Below are 25005 nucleotides of genomic sequence, written 5' to 3' on the forward strand. Positions count from 1 at the left end.
AACAAATTTCATTTCATTGTTTCGGAGATTTGCATACGAAAATAAAGGTTTTATTTTTATGTTATATATATATTTTATATTACTTGTTTACCTTGTGTGCGAAAAAAAGGATCAGCATTTCTTAAATTTAGAGGTGGAAAAACTCGTGTACTCAGTGATATTTTTATGTTCAATTTTTATAGATTAAAACTAAACTTCATTTATGAAGCTGACAAAAAAATTTCGGTCGATGACAAGTTTATTCATTAGCATTTTTATTGAGGGGTTAACCTTTTCTACACTAATGTTGGAAATATCATAATACTTTTCTTTAGCTCATTTTCTCTTTTTATATAAGCTTCCACATAGATAAAATTGACATAAGCACAGTGTTTGAATGGGGGTCCGTCACTCTACAAAACAAAAGGTTAAATGCTGAAGTGTTTTATAATAAAAGCTTCTTCATTCATTTTTATAAATGCTACGGTTTTCAACCCCTTGTTTTGTAGGGTGACGGACACCTACAATTAGGCTTTTCATGTCTTATATTGCAATCAATCGTGAGTTCTAGTGCTCTAGTGTAAACTTTCCATTTTGATAAAAGTTTCTACTTCAAGTTTTTGATGGATTTTTAAATATTTTAACTAAAGCTAAACAATGCTTCTCACCCAATGCTTATTTTTAGAGAAAATGTCAAAAATGTTATTGATGCACTTAATATTCACTGAAATTTTTAAAAAATTATCAACTCAAGGTTTTTTGAGGGCAGATGTTTTTGTTTACAAAATTAGATATCTATGTAGTTTGAAGAAAAATTCACGAACTTTTGTACTATACTTTGCTCAATCATTCTTTGGTCAAAATTTTGCGTAACTAAGCAAAATTTAGAATTAGCAACAGATTTTTTTGCGTGAGAAATTTTGCGTAATTTACTCAAAAATTCTGCGTAATTTTGTTTATATGGTTGCAGTTTAAGAAAAAAATTTTTTCGTAAGAAAAATCCTGTTTTTTTTTTGCGTTAATTCCGCATTTTTCAGCTTTAAAGAATTGGGCCCTGGTTTCAAAAGTAACGTAAAAGTAATTTTCTTAAATTTCATAACAGGAAGAACAATAATTGTTGTATTCTACATGCTATAATTATGATAAAGAATTAATCTAAAATTAATCTAAAAATAAATATTATCAAAAATCTTAAAACTTTATTCTACAAGACAACGACAAACGTAAAACGGATTTGATTTTGTTAATATTTAAGTTGAGTATGCTTGTATAGAACTTTATGTAAGTTCTATACAAGCATACTCAACTTGAGTATCGTTGTATAAAAAAACTTGAAAAGCAATTTATACCGCCTCTTTTTTTTCTAATTATTTTTTACAAATAATTAGAAAAAAAAGAGGCGGTATAAATTGCTTTTCTGATTATTTAAAAAAACATATTTTCTCCGCCATTTATTTAAACAAAATAACCTTTGATTTCTCTCTAGAAACAAGCGTGCAATTTTTGTATTCAAATGCTCCCCGTTATTTTGGTTCGAGAGTTCCACTACGTCTCCGTTTAGAATATTGCTCATTTTTATTTTCCAACTTCTTCAGTGCTTTGGTGTAAATAATATTCTAAATAAGCTTACATATGGTTCCAATTTTGGAATAACTAGTTGATTAGTATACTAATAAAAACTTAGGTATTAATTATACAAAACAAGATAAAAATTTTATTGATTTGAAATAGGACAAAAAATTAATTTTGTTTACTTCTATTTTTAAAAGATTGGGCTTCAGTTTAAAATATTTATCTCGTTTACTGTTAAAAAGCCAAAAAAAATGAGCATTATGTTTAAAATCTGAAAGTTTTAAGAAAGTTTTTAAGCTTCAAGAGTTTTGATTTTTACGGGCTTAGATTGCATAATTTAACTATGTACTGTGTTCAACTGTATAACACCCCAGTGGGCATGCGTCGTCCGCGCGACGTCCATAAGACGTCCGTTAGACGTCCAGACGTCCTTAGCACGTCCGTGGGACGTCGTGCGGACGACGCATGCCCACTGGGACGTTCCCATACTGGAATCTATTGACAGCTTTTGTGGACACTGCTTTCTTATATTCCGTCTTCTGGTGTATCTGAATGTTGCGGTCACATTTCTTGCAACGGTCATATTCCATGTCGTGTCTACATTCCATTTAGCTACGGTTTCTTTTTGGGAATTCTATTTGATTGGTTAGAAGCGAATCTTACGCAGCATTATGTATTTCAAAATTATTGTCCGTTATTGCATTATCCTGTGCAATACATCTTCTGAGAAATCTTCTAATTCGGCTTGATCAAAATAGTTGCAATAGCATACTTGCTATCTTGTCTTCTCTTTTCATTCAATTTCAGCATAAAAATGGAGTGATTCTCCTAAACTCTGCATATCCATGTCTACATAGAAAGTAGCCAACAATAGTAATATTTTTAAGTTCTTATCAAAATTAAACAGCAGAGTTGAATGACTAATGTTAACTTGAATTTTAGTTGCATACATAAAGTTCCTTACTCTATTTATTATACTTTACTCTTAAATAACCATATTCTTAATTAACTTTATTCTCAACTAATCTTATTCTTAATAAGGCTTAAGTGAAGCTCCATTTCTTGTCGAGTTCTTTAAGCTGCGCTACCGGAATGTCTATGACTGGTATTGTCCATGGACACACCTGCATCTTGTCACTTAAAACTTGTGACATGTTGAGCAAATGTTCTTCAATTTGCTAAACATTATCAACTAAACTTCCTATTTTTTATTATTATTATTTTTTGTAACATTTGCATGTCTACATTCAACAGCCATTTGTTTTGAACCACAAATCATATTGTTGATAAAATGATGTTAATTTGCTTAAGAGGAAAGACTGCTAGACAACTCTTATTTACAGCTCATAGCTTTCTCAAGTATAAGTTTTACCACTTTTTTTTTAAATCTAAATAAACAAATACTTTAGTGCTGGTTTCTATATAATGATAATGATTCAGGTACATTTAAACTAAATGTTTGAAAGCAAAAGTCTAAATGTGAAAAAATGTGGCATCACAGTTTTCTTCTTGCAGCCTTCGTATTTTTTGTTAGAAAATAAGAGACAACTTTTAAACGATTTTGAAATACTAAAAAAATATTTTAGCAGAATGAAGCTGCAAGAATAAATTCTTTTATTGCATTTAAGCTTGAGTTGCTATTGGATAAAATTTTTAAATTGTCTGTTTATTAAGCATTGTTTTTCAAAACTAGGGTTCAATGTTTATTTTATTAAATTTAGTATTTCAACAGTTTGTTACAAAAAACTTTCAATTTCTAAAACATTTGAGTTGAAGTGTGACAAAAGTTGTGAAAGTTGAAGTGTGGTAAAAGTTGAGTGTGGGTAAAGCAAATCTGGGTAAGTAGATTTTTGATACTTTTTTTTGGTTAACAAACCATCGTTTTGGTTAACAAACCATCGTTTTGTTAACAAACCATCATTTAAAACTATTTGTTTAAAGCTGCATGCAAATTTACGCTTGTAATGTAATTATCTTAAATTTGTACAAAAAAATGTTGTAACAAATATACTTGGAAAATGTTGGCCAACAGATTAAGTTTCCAAGGTTCCAAATAGGTACTAAAAGAACAACCACCAAAACGTTAAAAAAAAAGTCATGGCAAAATACAAAGTTACAAAATTTCAAACATTAAACATGAAAATCACAAAAAAAATGCGCTATTAAATACCTCATAGGGCATTGCAATATAATTTTCACTTTGAGTATTTTTACTTTTGCAAAATTTTGTTAATATAGTTAATCAACAATGCTATACTGTGCTCAATTAGCGTAGTTGCTAGGTCATAAAAATATTTATATTTTGTTTTTAAATGTAAATACTTTTTACCAAGCAAAGCTTTCTTAACCAAACCAAATTTTCTCATTATATATTAAGCAAAATTTGGCCAACGTTAGTCCTACTTACTATCTTAGACAAATCTCTGATAAAAGTTTCAGCTCGATTAAATTGTTTTTTTTTTTTAAATAAAAATTAAAGAAAACTAAAGTGAGAAAGTTTTGATCCTAAAAAAAAAGGCCATCAGGTGAAAGAAGGCCATCAGGTGAAAGAAGGCCATCAGGTGAAAGAAGGCCATCAGGTGAAAGAGATATTTATAGTCTCCTCTCTAAGTACATTTTTCTTGAGGATAATTTATAAAAAGGTAAGATTGCATAGAAGGGTTCAGGGTACAAATTCAGGCTTGTTCAGTTAAAAGTTTTGGTAAAAATGTTAGTAAACTTATTTACCTCCTTTTCAATATTTTCCAATACTCTTAATGTCTTTAGTATAGACTACTAGTTGCTTTCGTCTCTCCTTGTATCATAACTTTTATATGGTGAGTATAAGTTTTGTTATCATTTAGTTTTAGACCTTCCCAATTTTCACCCATCGACATATCAAACTTAACATCAAGTTCAAATTGTCTCAGTGATGGTTTGCAGAAGGAAACATTATAAAACGTTTTTGCTTGTCGTGCAACTTTCTAGAAGTATTAGTTTTAAAATGTTGAACAGCTTTTTCCATAGTTATTAGGTCTGTATCACGTGATCCTTGTCGATATTTCTCAATTTTTTTTTCTAGTGCACCTAATTGTATATATCGTAGCAATACATATGATATATCACAATTCAACGAATCCTTTGCGCATCTCCCTAGTTGTTGAAAAGTTTTTTGAAAACCATATTCAGTATCCGTGGTTAGTTTTTTCTCAAAATTATAAATATAGTTTTATAAGAATGCTATTTTTCAATTATAAGTTAAAGCCGTAGCCTTTCTTCAAATATCATTCACTTATCTAAACTTCTAATGCATTTTAAAATACACACAATTTCATTTAGAAGGAAGTAAGTTATATAGATTTTTGCATAAAAATATTAAAACGTTAATTCAATTCTTCTATCATGTCATTCAATGGATGTCTTTCAATGCATGTCTTTCAATTCATGTCTTTCAATGCATGTCTTTCAATGTCTTTGAAAATCTACTTTTACTTTACATACTGAAAAAAAAAAAAGATAACAAACCGTTGACCTCCGAAAAGAGTAACTAGAATTAGTACTAAAAGTGTTTTTGCTTTTTTTTGAATTATAAAAAAATTAATGATCAAAGTAACAGATATTTTTTCAATAACTTTCTCTTACTCATTTAGAGTGCTAAAAACATTTTAACTTCCCAAATGAAATAAAATATTAAAATCTAGGGATTCAAGATACAAAGTCAAAAATATTTACCACCAAAGTACTGCAATCCAGGTTTTATTTACACCACATTAATTTAAACAAACCAGTACTTCTGAAATTTCTCAAGTTCGCTACCATCATTAAATATTCAACATCTCCGGCTTTATTTACTTTGCTTGCCATACTTTATGACTGACGCAAAATAGTCAAGACTAGCTTTTCTACAAGCTCATAATATACTGATTGAGTTTTTGAATGAAAATATAACGCATCAGAAATATCTTTAATAGAAAAATGGACTATTCCTTGTTTTATTTAAAGAACAAACTTGATGATCAATATAATTTCCTTGTTTACAATCTATTTGATCATTTATTACACAACTAATTGCGTTTTTCGGTTAGAAAAAACACCTAATATTTCCTTTGTTTAAAAACAACAGCTCTTTTTTAAATATCAACTTTATCCAGAAAACAAAATCTCTCCAGAATCCTCTAAGGTTGCATACATTGAGAAAAGAGGTATTGGTTCACGACACATTAATTCACCAGCAACCAATAAGCAAACTATTACCGACCTCATTAATAATAGTAGCTGTAAATCATAAGTTAGATAGACCTAAGGATATTTGAAGATTAAAGTAGACAAAGTTCTTAAGGTCTTAAGGTTCTCATTGGTCAATGTAAAAAATAATAAGCACTAGTAAGCAAATAGCCAGTTCTGTTACCAGTATGAATTCCCATCTTTTCTAACAAAAGTAACCCTAAACGGTTTTATAAATCTTTGGTGTAGTTAAGCAAGCAATGTCCAATATCAAAACGCAAGTTTAATGAAATCTCTTCTAATCAAGTACTGTTATCTTTTCTTCAAATTAGTCATTTAGTTAAAGCATTTGAGATATGTTAGATGTGTAGGGGATGAAAAATTTTGTAGCCTTTCTTTCATAATAGCAATTTATTCATAGTTAAGTGCCTGAGATGCATTCAAAAGGAAATCTAATTTCAGAAAGAAACCTTTTTATTAGAAATCTAGTTTTGCAGTTGATTTTTTTTTTCGAGAAAAGAGTCGGTATTTTTTTTAACTGGAAGACAAAAAAAAAAAAAAATGGTAGTATTTCAAACAAGAAATAACTAGAAAAAGCCAACTTTATCTCGTATTATATAAATAATTTCTTCCAAAATAATAATTTTCTTTTCGAGAGGGAGAAACTTATTGTTGTGTTCTTTATTCCATGCGATGCTGGGGTTACTATGCTGATACACTAATGATATATTAAATTGCTTTACAGTACGCGGATCATGATTAAATCATCCTCAATAACGTTTCTTCTTTTTTTTTATCGAAATTCACATATTACCACTATCATAATTGGGTCAATCCTAATGAGAGCTATATTAACTAAAGTAATTTTTTAACACATAAAAGACATTACAGCATAAAATACAACTCAGAAGCATAAGCAATAGGTCTTAACTAAACCTTTTTATTTTGTTGCAACTCATTTATCAAGTACGAAATCCAAGTTTTACACTTAACCTTCAAATAATTTCAAAACAGAATTTTAGTGTTCCAGAAAAATTTTTATCAGGCACCACATTTTCATTCCTCAATTTCATGCCTTATTTTGATCATGTAAAAGCTGTGATAGAAGGAGAAATGAAAGCATCTAGCAAAAGACGTCATAATGCTAAATAATATTGAAAAGAAATAAACTTACCAACTTTGAAAAGTTTCAATAAAAACGGCCTGAATTTACCACTGGAACCCTTCTATACATTTGAGTCAAAGGAGTTATGTGAGACAGCTCATGAGAGAAACATTTTTTAGAGAAGAAACTATAAATATATCTGTCAGCTGGTGGCCTTCTATCTTTGATTATAACTTTAGGTTTCTCTCACCATTAATCATTTTTCACTTCAGACTGTCTATACTTATTGGCCATACAGATGATCAGAAAGTTCAATAAAAGACTAAATGCTTCTGACTTACAAATGCTTTAGGATGCAACAGAGTTTATTGTTTTTTTTTAATTGCATTTTTTTAATGAAAAGTCAATTAGCATCTCAAGCTACTGGAAATGAATTGAAAAGAATTAAAGTTTCGTCTCATTTAATGATTGATTCCTTGTGTTCAAGTATAGATTGAATTCCAAAGTCCTCAATTTCAGTCTTTTCAGACCCATTTGGTATCTTAGATCCTAGTATTTTATCTCTGCGCTTGCAGACAGTAATCTGGAGCAGGAGGAGAGAATGAGCGTTCTTCAGAAACTTTTGGCTTATGATATTCCTCTAAACCAATTTTGTGACAAGAAGCTTTCCCATTCTCCTACTCGAATTTGCACTCTCTTAAATTTGGCAAACTTTGTTTTAAAGGAGTCCTATCACTTCTTTGCACAGCTGGGGATACAGAAGGAAGACATTCTCTTCTTTGAGAAAGTGGGATTGAAATACATGGACAGAAATAACAGTAATAATCTTACAGGGTATGATCAGGCTGAAAGGTATACTCGTCTAGAACGGGACTTTATTTTACGACCCATAAAGATTTTTACGACCTATTGAAACGTCAGACTAGATTTTTGCCTAGCTTTATTTCGTATATGTTGAAAAAATTTGAGATAACACTATTCAACGTTGAAAAGATATTATAGTCTGCGTAACTGCAAATGAAGCGTATGTATCATTCCTCCACTACCTGGTGCTAAATTTGCCTGATTTACCTCTAAATGCAAGATTGAATTTGTTACAAAGTATAGATACTTTAGTAAGCAAATTAAGAATCTTCCACCATCTGGCCATCGTTAACTTGCAATAGAGCGCTTACCTAATCTTTATCTATTTTTATATGAAATCATCTACGAGTATTACGAATCTTCTGACATATTTATGAAAAGGATGATTGAGAGTCAATTTGTAATCTGTGAACTCTATGAAATCTGTGAAATCCGCCCAACCCACGCACGACGCACCCGAGAGTATTGAGAGTATTTAAGTGAGAGCACTTTATTTGTCTCTAAAGTTAACCAGTTAAAAACCGTCTCAACCTATATGTAGTAGGATTAAATGAAATTGCATGAGAAGAAAAGTAATACCCAATAAACAAAACTTTAAAAAAATTAGATAACTTAATCTAACTTCAAAACATTCTGTTGGAAAACGAGGAGATGTCTGTTAATTTGTGTGGAATATTTATAATATTTATATTTGTTTGTTAAAGATAAAGTTTCAGAGTAATAAGCATAACTAGTGTTAAACTTTAAATATTTTGAAACCTTAAATAAAAATAATTTTTAGAGTAAAAACAAGATAAATTTAATTAATATGTGTTATATATAATATGAATGATATTTTATTGCATATATAAATAAATAGCTTTATATATATATAATATACATACATACATACATACATACATACATACATACATACATACATACATACATACATACATACATACATACATACATACATACATACATACATACATACATACATACATACATACATACATACATACATACATACATACATACATACATACATACATACATACATACATACATACATACATACATATATATATAAATAGTTTTTGTGCATAAAGATATTGTATATATTTACGATATCTACAGATCGATTACATTTTTGAGTAAATGAGTTCATTCTATTACATTCTAATTAGCAAATGTAAATCACAATTAGGTAATTCAACATTAAACCACACAGCCAATTGAAATATACTTTGAGATTTGTCTATAACTTTGACGAGTTATTTTATTTTTTGTAAGAAGCAAATGCAAGAAGTTTCAGCTCAGAATTTTAATAGTTATCGAGTTTTAAACCTGACCTAGTTTCCAATAAAGATTCAGTTTTGAATCATTTTAAATTTTGTTATTACTGAATTACGAGAGGAAGAATTTCTCAAAAAATTTAAAACCAAAACCTTTGGAGAGACTGTAGAGAGGATAATTCAAAAATTTAAAAAATCTTCAAAGGATAAACGTGGCAGGAATGTGAGAATCATCATTTATGTAATTCAACTTTAGACTATTACCCTCTGAATTTTTTTATCCTTAAGTTGCTTTTATGATAACACTCTTGTAGCTGAAGAAATACAATCAATAGTACAGCGAAATATAATCCATTGTACTGTGAGAGTTATTTCAAATATTTTTAAGTTGATTTTAAATAATATCACTTTTATTTATTAAAAAAACAGGTTTCATTTTTATGGTGTTAAGAGTACAAATATTATTAAATCTGTCGATGTCTCAAAGTCATTGAGAGACCAACGTTTCTTTTTTGTTTTAATTATTTATAATTTTTTCTATTTTTAGTTTCCCAACATAAGTTATTTTTGATTTGTTTAGAAATTCTTTAAAACATGTTGTTGTTGTGAGTAAAATTTGCGTAAAAAATTTATTTCAATTCATTTATTGCATTAAAAATTTATTTCACACATAGCATGCTTTTGCAAAATATACAAGTTTGTTAAATATCGAACACCGTCTAAACACATTGTGATTCACGCATGTTACGAATTACCAGCCAAGCTTGTTAATAGTAAAAATGTGGGCATAATTTGAACTTGTTTATATTGATTTTAAATCGTTTGGTGATTTTTACTACGCTGTTGATGAATCACATTGTTCTTTAATATAAAAAAAATGTAATAAAAAATCATTATTCTTTAATCAAAAAAATGTAATAAAAAAATCTAATTTCTGCAGTTAAAAATGGATCTCAATCTCAAAATGTAGGAGAAACCAAAGTATGAATCTAAAATATGTAGTACGAATCCAAAAGCAACTTTTGAAAAATTTCTTAGAGGTGGTTCCACAATTCGATCCAGTCCAGGACCACCCAGTAGGCACTGGACGTCCTTAGACGTCCAGTAGAATGTCCTTAGACGTACACCGGACGTCTAAGGATGTCCAATGCCTACTGGGCACTCCAAAACTACCCGACCGCTAAAAATTAAAACTTTCGGTTTATACAACGAGTTTGATAGCTATGTGATCTGGTAGTTTTGAAAATGGTCAAGGCTTGATGGTCCAAGCTACGCTATAAAAACATGGTTTTGCTAGAAGAATTATCCTTTGTTCAACATTAGTCAGTGTTATTTAGAAAAGCTGCAACACATTTATATATCTTGAAGGAAGTTTTACAGAAGAATTCAGAAGATACAGAGGACAGACGTAACTTCTGATGAAGCTTTATTTAAGCTCATTTCTCTTTTTTTTATTGCTTCAACAACCTTTTTTAAGTTTTCAACTTTCCATTTTCCATATTTACGTGGTCATTGCGTCTAAAATAAGGTAAAAATACATTTACTATTAAGATGATAAAATAGATTAACTAAACTTATTTAGTTAATCAAAAATGATTAACTAGATAAAAAAAATTAGACTATTAGCTTTGTCCTTAAAACTTAGCTTTTTAAACTTCATGTTAAATCTAACTTATCTTCATTTTAAGTCTATTTTTAAATCTTCTTTTTAAAAAATTTGTAAAAAAAACATTTTCTATTTTAATCACGTCAAATGATCGATAAAATTTTGACTGATAATTCTTTAATATTTCGGACATCAAGTAACACGTTTTGAAATAACGAATTTTTAATTACCAAAACTTTCCACGTTCCATTTTGGGCAACATATGACCATGGTGGTGCAGCACAATACTCACATGCAAGCAACAACTTCCAATATTCGCTCTTTACATAACATAGACAATAAATCCTAATAATTTATGTTAAAAAAGGTTGTTTATCTTTTATTATTTAGCTTCTGTACTTGTTTATATGTAATGACAAAGTTAGATTGCACAAAAAAATGTTAAAAAAAGAAGTAATTTTGTTGACAAACGGGCAATTTTTAAGATAAAACACTTAAAGTGTGGAAAAATAAAGAAAATTAGTTTCTTTAAAATAAAAGAAATCCATAAAAATATAAGATGTTGTAATTTCGAAATAAAGTGTTCCAATTAAGGAGCTTATTCCAATTTCGGCACTTTTCTTCTACTTAATTTTTGATTGATAACTAGTTGACTTTTAATATAAAATATAATACTTTTAGGATATGTATTACGTAAATTTGTGTTTTCTATTGCCATTTTCATTTTTCTGGGTTAGGAAAGACCTATTTTCTCTAACTGTTATGTAGGCCAAATGCAGTTTCATTACAAAAATTTTATATTCTTTTATTGACTAGTAAATTACAAATATTTTAGCTCTTATTTTAGCATTTCAGATAAATCTCTGCTATAGAATTTGCGTTTCGTAATTGGTTTATTTGATGTAAAATGAACCAAACACAGCTCATACGACAATTTAAAAAAAGAATTTTTTTACTTATTTTAGAGATGTTTAACTTTCATGTAAATATTTTGATATTAACTATTTCATGTATTTATTTTGAAATTAATCAATTCTAACTAATAAAAAATGACAATAAGAATTGTTTAAGGTTTGCTAACCCAAATACAAAGTCTCTGATCCTTACCTTAAATATTAACTTGCACATAGAAATTAAGGTGGTCTGGTTTCAAAATTTAATTTTTTACGGATGGTTGTGCAGCAGTGTAGAAAAATTGTAAATCTCTGTACACCTGCTGTCAAATAAAGGATGAGTTTCATACTTCTGCAACAATTCTATGTTTGAACTTTGTGCTGATGAAGCTAAAGGCATTAAACTGATGAATATTTTAGTCTCAGATTTTAGATTGAAACACAATTTATATCTCTAGAGATATAAATCGTGTTTCTTACTATATGACAATTGGAGTATCATACCATTTGCCTTGGCTATTATGATAATTATTGGCCTTATTTATCAAGTAAAGTCCAAGTAAAGGGGGAGGCAAGAATTTTTGGCCCGGGTAAAGTGCTGTTGTTTGTGTAGCGAAGCAAAACGTTATCAGGCATTTTTTTTTTTTTCAACTTTATGCCTTGAGCGAAAACGAAGAAGATGCAAAAAGTTGTTAAGATAAATTTTAAAGTTAGGAGAGTTTGTGACAACATTATATAAAAGACAAACATGCTTAACTGTTTTAAATGTTGCTTCAACTAAATTGCTAAAACAATGAACTTTAAGAAAGTCATTTTTAAGAGTTGCAAATCAGATGTTAATTTCACAAACACCGGCAGCTTTAAAGTAACAAATTTATTTTAAAGTAAAAGAAGTTGAAGATGAAATTGAATTTTATCTTGTTTTAAATGAGACACCTAGCTTTACTCACCCAGTAAAACTTCATAATGGTGAAGTTAATGTTACAATTTAGCATTTATTGCAGATTTAATTTTTTCAATCATGCGAGTAAAGTACCAGAGTAAAACTTAATTAAAACCTGTAACTTTATAAAAAACTTCAGACTTTATAGACCTAAGGTGCCTAAGGTGCCTAAGGTTTTATTGCTAAAAATAAGGATTTTATTCTTTTTTAAAATTTTCCACCCATTTCTAGCTAAAAACATTATTTTTGAATTCCTTATCCAAGAAACATTCCTAATGTTTAATTTCCTAATTTTTTGAGCAATTCTTTCGTTTGTAATTTCGTTGTCAATTACTTTTTGAAATGACCTGTGTCTTTGTAATGTTTATTAACACGATATATACTGATATTGACTGATATTGAATCGCAAATAATGGCTGAAGTCACAGAATTTAAAAAAATTTGAAGCGAGTGCATCTACTACACTTTCCTAAAAACAAGATAGGTGATAGGTTTTAGTATTGCTAAGATGAAATCCTTCCATGCTACAGAGGTGAAATCACTAACTTACTAGTTTGTTTTTAGAAATGAAGGTCTATAAAGAAACGTTAGGAATGACTGTATCAACAATTTAATGTGTTACTTGTCTTTTGACCACTGAGTAATGTATAAATTTACTGTCACTTATGCAGATTAGCCTTAAAACTAAATCAAGAAAATTGGGCTATTTGACTTCTCAGCAAGCAAGCATTCCGATATGTGTAGTAGTCACAATCCCAACCCATTTCATTCCAATAAATATTATTCTTGCGATACTGTTTGAGATTTGTCTGTGTGTTTCAGTTGGCAGCTGAATTAAAGTTTGGTGATTTCCACAAAAATCCATTTTTTCCCCAGCTATCTTTCTGATAACCTAATCAAAGAAACTAATGTCCAAACTCAATCGCAACTCTTATCGCAACTCTTATCGCACTCTTATCAACTCTTACCAAACTCTTATCGCAACTCTTATCGCAACGGTAAACCCTACTCAAAAAATTCTTACTTACCACGTGACATGAATTAGAATTATGATTATGATCGCAGTTATTCATATTAAAGTGTGTTAAAAGTGGTATGCTTTCTTCAATGGTTAATGACCAATTTAGGAATTTAGTTCAATTTCTTGAAACTCCATTAATCCATTAATTTCGCGTTTTAAAATATATGCATTTTAGCTCAACAACACTGCCCTAAGTAATATTAAGAAAGCATGTCTATATAATGTTAAGAAAGCGTGCCTCTTTCGATGTTCATTTACCATCTAAGATAATATTATTTAGATCAACCAATTAAAAAGCTAAGCACCAAATTAAATCATGAAACCTATAGAAACAATATTCCTGATAATTTCTTCCAATTTCAAAATAGATTTTTTAAGCAACGAGAATTTACTAACTACAAACTTCACTCTCTTGGAAAAATTTTATTTTTATACTTTTACTGTCTTAAATTGAGTTGTTATATTTTTTTGTTGCTATATATTTTTGTTGTAATAATATTTTTCTGTTTTAGAAAGTGCGCTACTTTTGTGTTCATTATTGTTGGATATTTTGGTAAAAAGAAAGCTTTATTCCAAATATGACAAAGTAAAAGCATTTTTTATTTATGATAGATATTTTTATGCAAATTTAACTGCTTAATTCTTTAAATAAATCATCAAATAAATTGCAAAACGAGATGTTTGAACAGTTTATAAAAATGATACAAGAAAAACGAGGAATGCAGTGTCGCTTGTGTAGGTTGCTGTGTCGCTTGTGTCGCTTGTGGTATCAGCCACTTTTATTGAGCCACTAAATTATGAATTTAAATTGACTCCCCTAACAAAAAAAGCTTTACACGTCTTAAAAATGTAAATTTTTTCCCCCCTTTTTACCAAAGTTTATTTTAGAAAAAGACAGTTCAGCTTCTCAATCAAGTTTTTTAACGAAGGTGTAAAATATGCCATAATTAAAAGATCAAAGACGCATTAAACCTGTGGTTCCTCGTGGTCCTTGAGACTGCTAAGTAAGACTTAAAATAAATTTATCATCTAAATTCTTTTATTAAATCATCAAATAAGTTGCAACTTTATTATATAACGGCCAAAGACAAAAGGATGAATGCGATGCAGCGCGCAGTGTCAGCCATTTGTTGAACCACTGACTCGTGGCATTAAGTGCTTGAAACAAACGTTTTATAAGTGCTGTTAAAAAACTAAATGCTGTTAAAAGGTAATTCCAATCGGTTTTTTCATCTGTTCTTCAAATTTCTATTTTAGAATAGAAGAAACCAGCCTCTCAATTGTAAATAAGGCATTTGCTAATGAATTTACAGAACCTACCTGTCAATTAATACCTCAAAGAAATGCAAACTTAAAGGACCAAATACAAATTAAACCAGTTATTGCGCCTATGATTCCTACGCCTGTAAATGAGAGTTATCCTACATGTTTTATTCTTGCCTGGCTAATACCGTTGATTATTGTAATTGCGGTTGTTTTAATTTTCTTACAATATGAGAGTTGGAGTATCATACCATTTGCCTTGGCTATTATGATAGTTATTGGCCTTATTTATCAAGTAAAGTCCAAGTACAGGGGGAGGCAAGAATTTTTGGCATGGGTAAAATGCTGTTGTTTGTGTTGTGATTTCAGATCTAATCTAAAATTAGCCACAACAATCAGAAGATATGAAGAGGATCTCACATTGTCGAAGGAGGTAAGATTTTTTACGAAAACGATTTGTTAGATCTTGATACCTGGCTACAATCAATGCTGTATTTAAGATACAGCATCATTAGTAGATGAGCAATCAATTTACGATGTAGAAAGCTCACGTTTTTTAAAGGTAAACAGTCACCATGAGCCTCCATAGATTGCAGTATTTTCCTATGTTATTTGACGACTGGTATGACCTACGAGAATATGGTTGAAAATATGTCATCAACAATATGTCTTGTAAATTGAGACGGAAAGCAAAGTGGAAACATAAATGTTTGCATTATTGTTTAGGTTATTTTTCAGAAGAATTCATCAGAGCATTTTTTTGACAATGATCTCAATAAGCATCCTTCCACTACTTAAATATTCATGGTGCTTTTTTACAAAGAGACTTTTGAAGTTAAAACTTTAATTTTCATGTTTGACGGTAACTCATCCTTTTCACTTCGTCACTCCACTGCTAAAGCTTATGATAAGCACACTTTTAAGTGGTCAAACTTTGTTGAGACGTGTTTGCACCATGTTAGGCCGCTCATAGAATATTGTTCTATGTTAGGCTGCTCATGGAATATTGTACTATGTTAGGCTGCTCATGGAATATTGTACTATGTTAGGCTGCTCATGGAATATTGTACTATGTTAGGCTGCTCATGGAATATTGTACTATGTTAGGCTGCTCATGGAATATTGTACTATGTTAGGCTGCTCATGGAATATTGCATTAATAACTTACGATGCTTATAATTAAGTTACTTAACTAAAAAAAAGTTTGAATTTCAACTCAAAAAACAACTTGGCTTTTGATTTTATTCAACTTTTATTACAAATTACATTTCATAGTTTAACAAAGAATTTGAAAATACAATTTTAAAGTTAAATTTTTATTTTTAAACATTAAAGGAAGTTACACAAGTTGTCTTTCAACATCCTTTCTTGGTTGCTTTTATGGATGAATTATGTATGAAGATGCCCGAATTCTACTTCAGTTTTCTCATATCTGGTAGTTTGAGAGAAAGATTTGGAAAAATGTTACCTTCAAAATCTGTTCTAGGAACTGACTTTGATATAATGCTACTTCCTGATGGTGCGGTTGCTGGTTAGTTTTATCAAAAAAATTTATGCTTTTAAAATAAAGTCTGTAAGATTTTAAAAACTTTTTTTTAAAACATAAAGATATTTTTTTTCTACAAAAACGTATTTTAGCTTATAACATTTCTAAATTTTTCTTTAGTTTCTTAGTAAATAACTAAATAATAAAGCAATTGAAGTTTCTATTGTTACTTATAAAATTACAGAAGGTTTTATTTTGGATTCGGTTAAAAAAAAAAGGCATGTACATATAACACAATTTCTTTAGCTTACCCTAATCAGCATAAAGAGTCGCCACTTTTTCTAATTGAAGATAAAGGTACCTCTGATGGATTTGTATGGTTAAAACTTAATAATCACTTCTTGACGCAGTGGGATAAATTGTGTCTTAAAAAACATATTGACAATGGAAGCAGTTACCTGTCATCGCATTATCTAACAAAGTCTGTAGAAGAAGTTATAAAAAATTCATCAGATATTCGAACCAATATTAAGAAACGTTTGGGCTTCAACAACGAAGATATTAAAATAACGGCTGGAGTTCAAGGTCCAGCTTTAAAAGTTGAAGTTGAAGTCAAAAACAAACCACTATGTTATTCCGACAACAAGCCCATAAAGTTGTTCGAGGCTGACTTTACTTTGGCTATACAATGCCCTTACTGGCCAGATGTAGCTAAAGGTACGTCTAATGTCCTAAATACGGACTGTCATAAAAACGGCATTTACGGAGCCAATAGAATAAGATAAAATATATGAGTCTGTTTGGTTTCATCTTTAGTAAAACTTTGTTTTTAAATGTTCATAGATTTTTTTGAAAACGCTAACAGAAGAATAAATTGGCCAGACCCTTCTGTGATAAAAGAGATTAAAAAATATGGTTGCCACTTGACGCCAAAGCAATCAACTGACGCGCTTGTAAAAATAGAATCAAGTAAGTGATGTTCGTATTTTTGTAGTAGGCGATGTGTGGTAAGTTTGCTTTAGGCGTTTTAATAAAAATTCGTAATTCATTTGGTTTATAGAAATGATGCATTCTATCTATATGAAATAGTTTTCGCTCCAATATATTTCAGTTTTTAAACTATTTTACAGTTAAGCATTTATGTTTCTTAGACCAAAGTGAAAACACCACATTTGGAAAAACTCAATTTTTGGAGTGGCGTTTTTCTTTTTCTCAAGCAGAAATTATTTTGTCTGATAAAGTTCCTGATGATGCTCGAACCGCATTTCTAGCAGTAAAAGCGGTCAACAAACGTCATTTCCACCGAAAAGGCGCAGAAATAAAAAGCTACGTTCTGAAATGCATTTTTCTATCTATGTTAGAAAAAACACCGAGAACGTTTTGGGAGAATTCAGATCGTGATCATGTTGTAGAAGTGTTCTTTTTGTAAGTTAAATTTATATGTTTGTAAAATAATGCTGATGTAAATAGTAATGATAATTTACAAATAAGGACAAAGGTGACACCAATGATGATGATAATGACGATGTTAATGATGATGTTAATGATGATGTTAATGATGATGATAATGATGATGTTAACAATGATGATTATAATGTAAATGATGTTAATGATGGTAATGATGTTAATGATGCTAATGATGGCAATGATAATGGTTTTTAAAAGTTTAACCATCTTTTTATTTAGGGAGATTTTAAAGGAGCTTAAAAGTCGATTGGAAAAGAAATCTTGTCCAAACTTTTGGATTGAAGGAATAGATCTATTTGATTTCCAAGATGTAGATTATCGTTTAAAGCTGGATATTGTAAATGCTGTGATTTCAAACCCCCGACGTTATGTTGCTGATAACTATCTTGAATTTGTCCGTTGCTATAGTCGAAAATGTTGTTATAGTGGTCCTAAAGGGTATAGATATCTAACATCAAATTATCAACCAAAAAACATAAATGAAAGTCAAAGTTGTATATGTTGCTCGTGCTCCTACACCATTACTCCATCGTGCTGTGGGCCGTCCGAGTACAACCGCGTTGCTGTAGACGTTTACTAAATTGATAACGAGTTGCATTTCATATTATCTTAAATATCCATATATATTTTATATCTTGCTGCATTTAAACTTTACGTTTTTTTTTTTTTTAAACGTTAAGTTTTCATACATTTTTTAAAGTTTTCTTACGTTTTTAAAGTTTTTCACATTTATTTAAGTTTTAAATAAAGTTTTTGATTATTTTTGACACAGTTGAAGTGCTTTGCACATTTTTAAAGTTACATTTTGTTGCTGATAAATGTCGTCATTGATAAATGTCGTCATTGATAAATGTCGTCATTGATAAATGTCGTCATTGATAAATGTCGTCATTGATAAATGTCACTACTATGAAAAGCGGATTCTGAGCCATTGATACTTTTCCTATATTTAAGGAATAGTAGATGTCGTTGTGTAATTAAATGTAAAAGTGTAATTAGATTGTGTGAGTCATTGATATTTCCATTTTTGTATAAAAGTGTAATTAGATTGTGTGTGTGATAGTGATTAGGATAAAAATGTTTCTTTTTTTTTTCGTAAGCTATTCCAGAGCAAAGACTTTATCATAATCCATAAATGTAAAACAAGGTTTTAGTTTGTAGTGTCCGATGGCTAGCGTGTGAATGCCGTCTTGTAAGATGTGTCTTTTGTCGTCGTTAGCGCTGAGTGCGACTTTGTTGATTTCTTCGGTGTAGACATCGTGAAGATGTGATCGTATAACGTTCATGGTTGCGAGTTTTTCTTTCTTGTTCATTAAGCAGTCGTAATAGTCTTGATGAGTGATGTGTTTTTCAACGACTTTCTTTTTAACCCCTTTGCATTTTTTGTGTTCTTCTTTTTCATTAAAGACCTCATAGGAGTAGAGTTTCGGTCTCAGCCCAACAAACTCTTTAATTTGCTTGCCAGCAGTCTCATCCTTGAACATTCCGATAACTTTTTTATTTAAACCAACCTTGAATCCAGCGTTTTGAATGGCAGGATGATCTTTAGGAAAGTCGCTCGTGTCAAACTTTCTTTCTACATCGTCAGCAATGTCTTGATAAAAATCATCTGTTTTGATTTCGTAAATGAGCGAGTCAGTGTCGGTCATGAGTAATTTCGCGCGATCTCCGTATTTAGGCTTCATGTAGTCGTAATGATGTTCAAACATGAGAGTTTTGCTGATGTCCAGGACGCTCATTCCCAAGTAAACAGGCTTGTCGTAAAAGAGTTTTGTTCTCTTCATGTGAACCGCGATCAGGTTTTCATCAAAAATGGTATTTCGCTCATAATTAGGTTTTCTTGACAATTTTAAGACTTCTTTTCTCGTGGTAATAAGCCTAACATCAACATGCTTTTGAATATTCTCCATGGTTTTTCCAAACACGGAGTTGTTCATGAGCTTAAAAAATTCTTTTTCAAATTCGTTTTTAGCTTTTGCTCTTAATTGGGTGTTGAGGTCAATGTATTGTTTCATAAAAGGTTCTTCTTCAAAGGTGATACCACGATGAATTTTTATGATGATCAATCCCATTCGTTCATAAAGTTTTAGGTTTTCATGGTGAATGATATATTTTTCTTTGTTGTTTAAATTGGGAACGAGCTTGTCGACTTTATTAATTTTTAATCTTTCAGGAGCCAAAGGGTAGTCGTTGTGTAAATCGTGAAGCTCTTCAGGATAATCTAAATCAACTTCGAGAATGCACGGCATGGATTTCCAATTTAAAAGTTCCTCTTCAGTCATCCATCTAAATCCTCTAACAGGAAGAGGTTTGCTCATGGCCCACCCATAAAGGTTATTAGCGTCTAAGTACTGAATGAATGTAGATGGTTTTGAAGGATCGTACGAGTCTCCCATGTATTTGTTATTGGCAGTTCCATGTCGTTTGGAGATCATGCAAATTCCACCACGTATCCCTCTTTGAACCATGAGAAGCATATCAATATTGGTCAGAAGCTCTAACTGAATTCCAGTTAGTTTTAACATTGCATCCCAAGCCAAACCAGGAGAGGTGTAATACCAAGGAGGGTCAAGCCTGTAATAGGTACGACACACGTCTCTGAAATTTTCAAAGACATCGGCAAGTATCAAGACGTCGGACACGTTGTACAGCTCGTGGTAATCTTTAAACGTTTCACATCCAAATACCTTCCAAACGTTTTGAGCATGTGCATAGTCTTCGGAGCTTATTTCCTCATCATTCAGTTTGGAATGGAATGCATCAATAGGAGGTAATTTCGTTTCGGAGAACTTTTCAATCGAGTTCATCCATTCGTAAGGGTAAACACCTTTTTTTCTTAATAAATCAAACTGCTTTCCAGAGTAATATTGAGCAACGTTTTTACACTGATCGTTGTTTAGATTTTTAGCCAAACTGTCTAAACTACCAGCCATGAATCTGAAGCTATCAATAAACCTTAGCTCTTTCCATACTTCCTTTAGTTTACCTTTCTTATCAGTAAATTCTCTCACTTTGATGCTTTTTGTGAAGCTAATATATTTCTCATCGTTGTTGGGTATACATTTTAATTTCCCTCCTAATTTTTTGATGAACAAATGAGCGTCGTAGCCAGACAAGTTATGAAAAACGATGGGTATGAATTTCGGAATTTTATAATTCAAGTTGCATTTGTTATGCGCAGCTCCACGAGACTTTCCAGTCCAATGGCAATGGTCTAAGACTTTATCACCGTAAAGATCTTTATTGCAAATATGACATTGAGTAGCCTCCTCAAAATTCTTTTCATCTTCATCAGTCATGATTTTCTTTTTTATTAAATCAATCTTGTAGAAAATCTTTATAAGGTCTGCTTCAAGCATATTTATGAACTTTTGAGCTACATCGTCATCATCACTTTCAGCTGTGTACATGACTGGTTTTTCTTTGTATAGTTTGTCGTCAAAGCATTTGATATAATAGCAGAAGGAGCTTGGAACGTGCTTTTGATATTGTTTGGTGTATGACTCTTTATTATTATATTCAGTGTTGTCCTCGATAGGTTTGATGAAACTTTCAAAGTCTGCGTATACGACGTACGGAACCCTCATAGACTTGTTATAGTTTTTAAACTGAACGGTTGTTCCTTCTTTAGGAAGTTCAATTCTTACTGATGTGTTATCATAACAATAAGGTTGATGCTGTTGAAGCTTTTCTTCCTGGTCATAGCCTTGCAGACAATTTCGGCAATAATGTTGTTTTCTTTTTGTTTTTGATGTTTGTGTAGACAATAATCGACTCAAACTTTTAATGAGACAGTAATGATCAGTGTCTTCGTTTGAAATAAACAACAAATCAACACAGTGTTTTCGATCAACAAATTCAGATATTCGCAAAGGGTAAGGTTTTTTATTTTCATACCCAAAGACGTTGATGCTAATGTCTGGATTATTTTTCTCAAACTTATCGATTTTATTAAGCTTGACAGGAAACTCCATTCCATCCCAATCGAGCTCTTCTGATTTTAGAATCAAGTCTTCATCAATTCTTCCGTTATGCATATTTTTCAGATTCAAAGCTCTGGTGACTGACCATTTAAAGCATTGATTGTCCTCGTTTTCCATGTTGATGATAGCCTTTTTGTCTTTCAGCTCTTTAGGCAGCTCCATGTAGGAAGAACCGCTAATAGGTTCGTAATCAGTAAAGTTGATATCCATTCTTAAAATCTTAGATATAGTGCAATTAGATCCCAACGCATTGTATTTAACACTATTCTCTAAGACTTTCTCTTCCATTTCGCTCATTAACTCTCTTACATCTTTAGCCTCTAGAATAATCTCTGATCTTGATGAAAAGGTTGCTTCCCGAGTCACTTCTTCACCAGTCATGATACTTACGGATTTCATTTCACAGATTAAAACAATTCTTACCTTTGTGTTTTTTTCTCCTTCCATGGTTTGAATGGCAGACTCTCTCACCAAATTAAAAAACGATGCAATGTCTTGGTATTGAGAAGAAGGTGTGTAAGAAAATTGTCTAACAGCATTCTCTGCCGAATGTTCAGTCAACTTGAATTCTATTTTATAAGGTTTTTGCACTGGCTGATTATACACTGTTCTTAATACAAGTGATTTGATAGACTGTATCTTTTCATCGATTTGATCCACTGATTCGTTTACCTTATTCTTAACTACTTCAGGAACGTAAGGATCTATCCATTCTTTAATATCATTAAACTTATTTGCAACATAGGACGTCACACTTTTTGCAACTGCCGTCAGACTTGAAAATAAAGGTCTTGGTGGAATGACTGGTTTTGGTGCCATGACAGGCGATGAATCTAAAACCTGCTCATCAAGGATGTGATTTGAAGCAATGACAGGTCTTTGAATATTAGGATTTTGCAAATGAATTGGTTTCGGAGCAATAGGAGGTTTTACAACAGCAGGTCTTGGTGGAATGAACAATGGTTTAGGAGCAATGACAGGTTTCGGAGCAATAGTAGGTTTGACAACAAACCTTACTTTTGTCGGCTTTATTGAAACTTTTGTCGGTTTTACAGAAACTTTTACAGCTGGTCGAACAAACCTAACCACGGTAGCATTAACAGGCAAAGGTCTTGCCTCAGTCGTTCGTCTACGAGAAGAAGCAGGAGCAGAGACAACTCTAGGAGGCTGCAAAGCTATTATAAGTTCCCCCTTTCTCATTTTAGAATACCCTTTTATTTTTTGCTCTTTAGCAATTTCTCGCAATTCTTTCAACGTTTTGTTTTCCATTTTTATTACGGAAAGATTTTTCTTTATACCACTTTCAATTTTTCGCTCTTTGGCGTTAGTTTTTGCTTTTTGCTTTTTAGCATCAGTTTTATCACCCATTTTATTAATGGAAAGAAAATTTTTTTTGATGCATTCAAGTTTTAGCTTTTTAGCAATTAATTCTGGTTTTGAAGAATAGATACTCATTTTTATTATACTAAGATTTTCTTTAAGTCAATTCAATTTTTTTAAATCTTGGCACACTTTCAGCATATTTTCTTCTTCGAAAAGTTTTTACCGTTTTTTAATTCTTTTCGCGGGAGAATTAAAAACTTATGAAACAAGATAATTGGCAAAAATTTCGCTTATTGAGTCGTATACATGTGCTTGACCCATTTCATCAAATCTAATCGTATACTTTCTTCCCCACTCGTCATGTGTAGTAAATTCGCATCCAGCCGCATGAATTTCTTTTTCTTCATCAAACAGATGCGCACGACCCATGGTATCAAATTCAATCACATACTTCCTCTCCATCTTTTTATTTATGCCAAGAATTTTATTTAAGTCAATTTTTTAACATGTTAAAAGTTAAAAAAATCAATTTTGCTGCTTTTTACGTTTTTCAAGCTTTTCAGAATTTAAAAATTCAATCTTGATTCCATTATCAACCTTTCCATCTCGACGCTCTAAATATCTCCATCCACGTCCAGTTCCTGCCATCGCTTTGTAAAGAGACTTGTATTCAGTCACCTCACCCGTTTCAATGTTGGTTATTCTCACAGTGATGGGTTTTTTCTTAACAAAACTAAGCCATTCCCATTTCGGATCAACAGGTTTTTTTTCTTTTGGAGGAGGCTTTACTTTTTTTTCTTTTGCTCTTTCCAAAATCTCATCTTTACTGATCAAATTATTTTCAACCGCAAGCATCATCAACGTTATTAAATCATCTGCTGTTTTACTAACGCCGTTTTCATTCAACAAATTTTTCAAATACGATGTTGTATATCTCATTTTATTATAACAAGATTTTTTTTAAGTCAATTCAATTTTTCCTGAAAAGACATCTTAATAAACTTAATAAACAGCAGTCATGTTGGTTCCGTCTGAAACAAATTTAAGCAGTTTGTCAGAGATCACCACTGCAAAAATAACGGTATTTGCAATAGTTGAAGTTCGAAATTTAAGGTTTACCACTAATTCAGCTGTTTCCGACGTCATTCTTTCTTTTTGCTTGCTGATATCTACAAAGAACAACGGATATAATTTTATATATTCAAGCAAGCTTAACCCAGATTGACAAACAAGTTCATTTGTGCCGTAATATTTTTCATCAAAAGAGAACGCATCTGAATAAGCCATGACCACTCTCTTTTCTCCAAAATTCAAGTCGTAATTGTAATTTGGATACTTTATTCCATTAACAGTAACGTAAAAATTGCTAACATCACAATGGTCGAATAGTGATGGATTAACTGTTTGACTGGAATTTCTGTTTGTCTGAAGTCCGAACAAGATAAATCTTGGAATGCTTTTGTCAGTAACTCTTCCAAGCGACCAGGTAAATTCTGTTTGACCGGCTGGAATAAGCTGTCATTCACATTTGTTTGATTTATAAGCCACTTGAATGGGAATTTTTTGAGCTATTAAATTCATGAAATCAGTCTTTTTCGAAATATCTAATTCAACGCGAGGCATATAAAGTCTGAATTTTTTAAGGTTGATCATTCCTGCACTAACACTTTCCGCTCTATAAATTGCATCATCGCATTCTTTCTTTGTAAAGGTGATGGTATGTCTAAACCCATAAACAACTTTGTCATAGGTTTCGCAAAATCCAAAAATGTGTTTCAACGAAATTTTAAACGAAAAAGCTCCAACGGATGTAGTGTCTGCAAACAAGTGGTCTCGTCTAACATTGAATCCTGAATTTCCAACAAGATTTGACGTATCCATATACCACATCTGTTTTAATCCATCAGCAAACTGAAATCCATAAGGATATTTCATCAATCCAAGTATGGTGGTGGCTGGACCTGGATACATCACTCTTTCCACTTGCTCTCCCGACAAGTCATAAGTCACATCATTAAAC

General features: G+C 31.1%; 1 protein-coding gene across 3 annotated transcripts; it reads left to right on the forward strand.

The window, feature by feature from the left end:
• Positions 1–9: 9 nt before the first annotated feature.
• On the forward strand, positions 10–18419 carry LOC149889237 (protein mab-21-like). 3 transcript variants are annotated; one of them, XM_090088755.1, is made up of 9 exons: positions 10–47; positions 3273–3389; positions 13976–14049; positions 14721–15159; positions 16062–16257; positions 16519–16929; positions 17056–17181; positions 17364–17637; positions 17899–18419. In XM_090088755.1, exons 3-9 carry the CDS (start codon positions 14042–14044, stop codon positions 18257–18259), a joined length of 1815 nt encoding a protein of 604 aa, XP_089944881.1. In that variant the 5' UTR covers positions 10–47; positions 3273–3389; positions 13976–14041; the 3' UTR covers positions 18260–18419. The 3 variants fall into 3 exon arrangements, with proteins under 3 accessions (XP_089944881.1, XP_089944882.1, XP_089944883.1); XM_090088756.1 differs by lacking the exons at positions 10–47; positions 3273–3389; positions 13976–14049 and adding an exon at positions 14386–14467; XM_090088757.1 differs by lacking the exons at positions 10–47; positions 3273–3389; positions 13976–14049; positions 14721–15159 and adding an exon at positions 14484–14673.
• The last annotated feature ends 6586 nt before the right edge of the window (positions 18420–25005 follow it).

Source organism: Hydra viridissima, unplaced genomic scaffold (assembly GCF_058129835.1).
Source record: "Hydra viridissima isolate aposymbiotic clone 2 unplaced genomic scaffold, HvirCarnegie_v1 scaffold_5, whole genome shotgun sequence".
Lineage (NCBI taxonomy): Eukaryota > Metazoa > Cnidaria > Hydrozoa > Anthoathecata > Hydridae > Hydra > Hydra viridissima.